General features: G+C 43.4%; 1 protein-coding gene across 1 annotated transcript in view; it reads right to left on the reverse strand.

Moving 5' to 3' along the window:
* Positions 1-14: 14 nt before the first annotated feature.
* The window catches only part of LOC104083937 (zinc finger and BTB domain-containing protein 40-like), a gene marked incomplete at its 3' end in the record, with an annotated part of 18,034 nt that continues 11,052 nt past the window's right edge, over positions 15-6,996 (reverse strand). The window contains exons 5-7 of the mRNA XM_009587609.1: positions 3,601-3,793; positions 655-791; positions 15-204 (exon numbers count right to left, since the gene is read on the reverse strand). Of these exons, the coding sequence (XP_009585904.1) occupies positions 15-204; positions 655-791; positions 3,601-3,793 (520 nt within the window). The remainder of the gene's footprint in view (positions 205-654; positions 792-3,600; positions 3,794-6,996) is intronic.

Raw genomic sequence — 6,996 nt, forward strand, 5'->3', positions numbered from 1 at the left:
ACCAAGGCCATTACCTGCTTGGAAGAAAAACTCTGCGCCAGGTTGTTTCCGGATCTCCTCCATGAGCAGGTTCAGCGGTGCAGGCTCCCGCACAGCCAGCAGCAGCTGCCAAACAGCAGAGACCGACAGAGACTGCTCCTCCAGCGCTGCCGACACAAGGGAGGCGAAACCGCCGGCCTCACGCTTCACAACCTGCTCCATCGCCTTGGAAAGACCCACAGTGAGGCACTAACAAGTGACCCCATTTATCTGCCCTGCGTCACGCTTAGCGACAACCGTGGCTCACCCCAGACCCAAGCCTTCCCTTGCTTCCGCCCTGCTGAAGTCTTGGCTCACAGTGCAACCCAAGCGGTGACTGCTTTGAAGCCCAGCCCTTCACCCAAACACATCAGCCATTTCCTCGACTCACTGAAGCTGAGCATATCTCCTCAGTGTCCAAATCAGCCGCTCCTACTTGCCAACCTTCAGCTTCATATACGTTACCTGCTTCACTCCGCTATGGAATACTAAGGAATCACTAAACTAAGTCCTGCTGGAGGACTGCCCCAAACCAAGCCATGACAGGTAGTAAATCAAGTCCTCAGGACTTGATAGGGATCCCAGATGGGGATTAAAGCTCAGTATCTGCTTGCACACATGCAGGAGACTGCTTACCTCTCTCTCAGCAGGAGCCAGGCTCTGTGCAGCAGAGATGCCCCGCAGCAGCGTCGGGGTGTCTGTGAGGAGCTCCACTAAGTTTTCTTGGTATCGTCTCAACAGTTTGGCTCCATAATCCTCTGGGCTCCATTTGGCTGAATGCAAATGAATGAAAATAAGAACAGCAGCATCTTCCCAAAGGGCTTCAGAGCTACGGGAGACCAAAAAAGCCAAGGCAGCCAGTTCTCCCTGGGTCACTAACGCTCAGGGCCTTACGCTCAGGACACTTGGATTCACCTTCAAGCAGAGGATGAACATGACAAATCAAAACTTCTCCAAACCAAAGACAACACAGAATATCCTCTGCCCATATGTGCCTACAAAAATAGATCTCTGGCACCCAAATGCCTTCCGAGTCTCAGCCCAGAAGAAGAAAGTCTCGGTTTTCAGCCATGTTCAGCAGGTAAACATGTGGCCTTGTCTGTGAAGACAACACCTCGAGATGTTCATCAGCCTCTTCTGATGCCCTGGAATCAAGGAGACCCCATTACTGACTCTTAATTGTAGTTTCATTGAAAGAGGTCTGTAAGTGAGAGTCTTTGCTCCACTCCACTGAGGAGCTCTGCAACATGCTCCATCTCAGCAGTGTATGACTATCAAACATACTAATATTTTACAGACACACAGATGGTCCAAGAACTTAGCGGGCTGAGTTGTCCTTGGTGAAAATATTAAAGGAATACAAACCAGACTTGTGATTGCAAAGCAGTAACAGCCTCTTCTCTCCCTTACACCAAAACAAATGCAACTTTGACCTCATTCCTTTCTCCTCCCATATCTAATTCCAAGCTGGGTCTGCTGAGGTTTGCCCTGATGAATCTGAGAGACGATGACTCTAGAGTAACACCGCAATCCTTTAAAGACACCCCAGTATCAGGACTCAATGGACTAATTCAAGAAAGAGGAACAGTGTTTATTCAGGATAATGAAGAGACTTGGGCAAAATATCCTGTGTACCTTAAGTAATATATGATTGTACTTGTGCCAGATTAGTTGATAAATAAAACTGGAAATTGACAAAGAGATGAATCTGAAAAGGATTTTTTTTCACTGTTGGAGTTACTAAATTGGAGAAGATGCATAGTTATACTTTTGTAGGAGAAACCAAAACAAAAAACTGTCATTCATCCAAGACATCTGTGTGTGTTTTTTGTTTGTGTGCTTAGGTCTTTTAATCATTTTCATTCAGTAGCAAACAGAAAAATCTATTATTTGCACAGCACTACTTGGGAGAAAAGCAGCTAAATACACACAGCTTGGTGAAAAGAAGATACAGTCTCTGGGACCCAGAAGACATACAGTGCTGGGTAGGAAGAGAAAGCTCTGCAAGATGGTGAAGGGGGCAATGGCAGGCTGTGGGAATAATCACCAGAAGATTTTGAGCTAATATGAAAAACTCCCTGGACAAAGACTTCTTGGAGACACAAGTCTACTCCCTGGCAAAGCTAAGGTAACCTCATTAAGCACTTGAGCTCTGTAAGGTTTAGGTGTGACTTGGATGTGCCCCACATGGATCAGCAGACGGTTTACAAATAAAAATATTTTCCCCCTTCTCCCATTGGAATGTTTCTGATTTTATTACACAAATTTGAGTTGTTAGGAATGCACTCTCAGTTCTGCTGCTGTACCAAGGTGAGCTCCACAACCAGAGCGTGCCCTGCACCAGCGTACAAGACGTCCTCCTTTCTGTTAGCAGGACAGCACAGGACATCAAAGGCTAACATCAGTGGCTCAAATCATTCCCTCCCTCTTCATTTCCACGATGAGAAATATTTGTGCTTCTGTTTGTTCAAGCTGCAATTTGAGGAGATTCAGCTCTATGTAATTAAGGAATGCTCCTCCTTGGAATGGGTATTACCACTAGATAATTAACCATGTTGGGAGCCTGGTGTTTCAAGAAAGCAATCATGCTTAACAAATGACAAAGCAAACTGCCTGTCGGGAATGCTTGCTGCAGAGGAAATAATCAGCATTATGAGCACAATTTTGCTTTCTATTAAACACTCATTTACATTTCACTGCATGTTAATTTAGTTTTTAATTTTTAAATGTCTTCAGAGCTGGTGAAATTTGCCTCTCTATCTGAACTGCTGCCTAAACCCACTCAAACTTGGAAGGCTGTCCTCCAGCCAAAAGGTGAGGACTCACAAGTCCCTGAACCACCATTGGCAGGCAACAAAATAAAACCCCAGTAAAACAAAAAGAAGGAGACTAGATGTCCAAGATAATGATGTCTAATGGGGACACTAAGTGTGGGACTCCCATCAGCATACTGTGCTCCACACAGGAGACCACAACTCAATGACCACGATGTGCAGAAACACTACCCAATCAAAGGCACAGCCCGCAATCTCCCTCAATCACAAGGAGTTCACAAAGACTGAAGCCAGGTAAGACATTGCCTGTATTTAATTTCAAGACATGTACAGCTCTGGGGAAGTTTCAGGTATTTTCTTTCAAAGCCAGCAAGTATCATGAGTTAAAGTCACCAATGGACCAGAGTTTGGTAAAGATGCCTTCACCTATGAAGGGTTTATTAAGTGAAAATTGTTCTTTTTATTATGGAGACACACGCTGCTGCTTTTAAGTGACTCAAAACCAAGAAGTAATTTGACACTGGAGGGAATAGTTCTCCTGTTTTCCAGAGATGACATCCTAGTTTCTCCCCTATCAGTGTCAAACTCAAGGAAGGAGCCCAACAGGCTTCTGCACAACACTTCTCATTTCATTGCAAAGCAGGGGCCTTCTTGCTAGCATAGTCCTCCTACCCGAGCGCTCCCAGACGATTTTTGTTTGCATAAAATGGCCATCCCATTCCCTTAAATGAAAGCAGAGAAGCATCCAAACTTCCTGGCAATTCTCTGAACTGAGTCCCCAGGAGTCTGAAATTTAGTGTACCCATACCTTTGCCGTCAGAGACGTTTGCCGTTGCCACCAAGTCATCTAGCAGAAGGTGGAGACCAGGGAATGATGCTTTCACAGCCCCCAGAAGTTTGACCAAACTTTCCGCTTTGAGGGTTTTCTCTTCATCCACCTTCCTGAGCAGATTGTCCACTGCTTCCCTCTGAGATCCACCTTCACAGCAATCCAAAACCACCTGTGACAAAGAAACAGCCAAAAACCTGTTTGTAAGAGCTTCCTACAAACTCCTGGGTATGAACAGAGATCAGAGAAACAGTAAGAGTATCACAGTGCACGGTACTGCAATAAATCCATAGCCACTGCTTCCACTAATTAGATTAACTGGGAGATGTTACAGGGTGCTAGTTACAGGAACATCTAAACAAGTCCCAGGTATATCTGACGTGTCACCTTGAGAACTACCCTGGTGGGTTATTCCACCACGTCTAGCTCTTGGAAGTGGCTGACAAGCAAAAAACATTTTTTCAAAGGGAACAGAAAAAAAAAAAAAAACTTAAAGACAGGATTCAAAATAATATTTCATTTAATATTTTTAGCAAATACTTTTTAAATTGGCAGTCTCTTTTCCCTTGTCACCCCAATTTTTCTGCTTGTCATTGAAAGACAAGGATGGAGAGGAAAAAAAAAAAAAACAAAACTTGTTATTTAAATAAGCATCCTATTAATTGAATTATTATTTCTACAACGAGGCCACATGAGACATCTCTTATGTGAGATGCAATCACTGTAGCTTGGAAAAGCTCTAGCATGCCAGTATAATACCTACAAGGCTCCTACAAGGGAAAGCCAGTTGACAAATACAGGTTGACCTCCTCTCTGCAAACACTGTGTTCCTAAGCATTTGAAGTGTAGGATTGGCAGAAACTCTGTAGGTCACCAGCCCGGTTCCCTGCTGTCATAAGCACTACACTACACAGCCCCCTTAATAAAATTATTAAGGTTTGTCCTAAAACTAGTTACATTTTTGCTTCCTTTCCCCTGGTTGGAAAGCTCTTCCACAGTCTCATTCCCCTGTTGATTCTTCTAATTTTCAGCTTAAATTTATTCATGGCCAGTGTATACCCATTTGTTCATGTGCCAACATTATCTTTTAGCTTAAAAAGCTCTTCTAAAATCTCTGAGGTGTTTACCCTACCTTTCCTCTCCAATTTCTTTATAAGAGCACGATCATATTCCCTCTCAGTCTTCATTTCACTTGTCTAAATAAGGCAACTCCTCTCATAAAACAGCTTCTCCACTCCCCTGATTTTACAACTGCAGATCCATCTCTGCTTCAACACAAATTCACCTTTTTTGAACAAGACTGGAACTGCACACAGAAATTTCAGATGAGGTCTTAATTCTTAGTTCTCGTTACTGCATCTAAATGCACGCCCTTCACTTTATACTACCACGTCATTCAATTCTCACTACTTAGTTCTCCAGCCATGTAATTCTTCTCCCTCTTGCAGATCCTCCTCTGTGTGGACAAAAGATCCCGGTTTTGCTCATCAGCAAGTTTTGTTAAGCATGCTTTGATATTTTTGTGTCAATAACATTAGTGTTAATATTAAGTAAGTGACAAGAATCCCACTGGCAACCTTGCTCCAACCTGTCAATCCTGCCTTCAGCTCAATCTGTAGTTATCTCCCAATAGGATACATCCTTTTTAAATAGCACCGCTGCCTCTAGTTTAACAATTTCCTCACATGAAATTCAAATGCTTTGCTTAAGTCTAGATCGAGGCAGAAAAATCCATTTTTATCTCACCAAATAAAGATTCCAGGTCAGGCAGAAACAATTTACTCAAACACCCTTTGCTGCATTTTATCCCATTTTTTTGCTTACACGCAGTGCTTCAGCTACATGCATCCTCCAGCCTGTCCCAACACATATTCCTGTGCACCCACAGAGCTGGCTGCCTGGATCACTGCTTCCCTCTCCCACATGTCTGTCCTGGTTATCAATTGTAGGGACTACTCTCAACTTGGAAAATACAGTAATAAACCTTGCTGTCGCTCTCATAGCCACATGTGTCAGCTCCTCCAGTCTGCTGTGGGATGCCCTTTGAGTTGTTGTTTCACTTCAGCTGCAGGAAATTTCTGTTTCCATGTCTCTCCTTGATTTGTCCCTAGGCTCAGTCATGAGTTTGAGGGTCATCTCTTCTCATTATTATTTTTCTTTACTTGATCAGACAAAAGTTTGTTGCTTGTCTCAATATAGGCTGTGATGCCCAGCAGCCTAATGTACTGCAAGACTCTCTTCATACCTCTAAAGTACCTTTATTTGCCTGTCGGACATTTCATCCATTCCTTGCCGGTCCTAATACTCTTCCCTCAAGTTATTAATTCACTCAGGTCTGCAACCTCTCACACGAATTCTCCTCTCTCATTGAGGATGCAAACTTCAGACAGTTCTCCTACCTTTAACATAAAAGAAACTAATCCAACAGCTCCTCCTGTGCTCTTACGAGTAGCTGATCTCATTAATTCGTTCCGCTCATTTCTAAAAATCTGTCCTTTTATAGCCAAAACTGTTAGTGAACCTGTTGACATATCCTGCCATCTAATTCACACTGAGCTGACTCTGGATTGCTCAGTCTGAAGTTATCTTTTAAGAGAACACAAAAAGGGGTACAAGAGCAGCATCTTTTTGGGGAGCTCATGCTGTAATCTACCACTGCTCCCAGGCAAGTGTCGACAGGTGCAGAAGTGAGAATCTGCACCCAAGCCATCCCCCAAATCCTCCACCCTACCTCCCCCACATTACAGAAACACTAATAAAGCCATAAAGTTAAGCACTCAAAAAAATAGAAATTCTAGGTTAAAAGTTCCCCAGAAAAACAGGGATTTACAGAGGGGCTTCACAACACATCGTGTACCGGTTTTTGAGCAAAGAAAATCAGACTTGCTCCATGCATAGCTTGGACCAGGCACAGAAAGAACCCAGTTGCCTAGAAAAAAGGCTGTTACATGTAAAACTTGCGCTTGTCTTGCTGAATAAATGTGTAGCTAATGAGGCAGTGACTGTGAGAAGAAAAAGGAAAGCCTCATCTTTATGAACCCTTGGAGAACTAGATCCTATCTCTGCCAGCCCGAGCTCTCGTGCAATGCTGGATGAATCAGGTAAGATGAAACCTTCAGAGGTCGCTGCTAATTCCATGTTCGTTTTCCCAGTACTGCACCTGAGACACCAGAGATCTCAACTGCACATATGCCACAGGCCCCCGTTTTAATCAATTTAACTTCTGAAATAATTAAGCACTTTTCCATTTGTCTGGAGGGGGAAAAACAAAACAAAACAAAAAACAAATAAACCAAGCCTGAAAAAAAAGGGAACCCCCCAAGGTCAGTCTACACTTGGCAATTTTCGCTTTATTTTCCTATGCCACAGCAGGGA

This window comes from Fulmarus glacialis, unplaced genomic scaffold (genome assembly GCF_000690835.1).
Source record: "Fulmarus glacialis isolate BGI_N327 unplaced genomic scaffold, ASM69083v1 scaffold31101, whole genome shotgun sequence".
In the NCBI taxonomy this organism is placed as follows: domain Eukaryota; kingdom Metazoa; phylum Chordata; class Aves; order Procellariiformes; family Procellariidae; genus Fulmarus; species Fulmarus glacialis.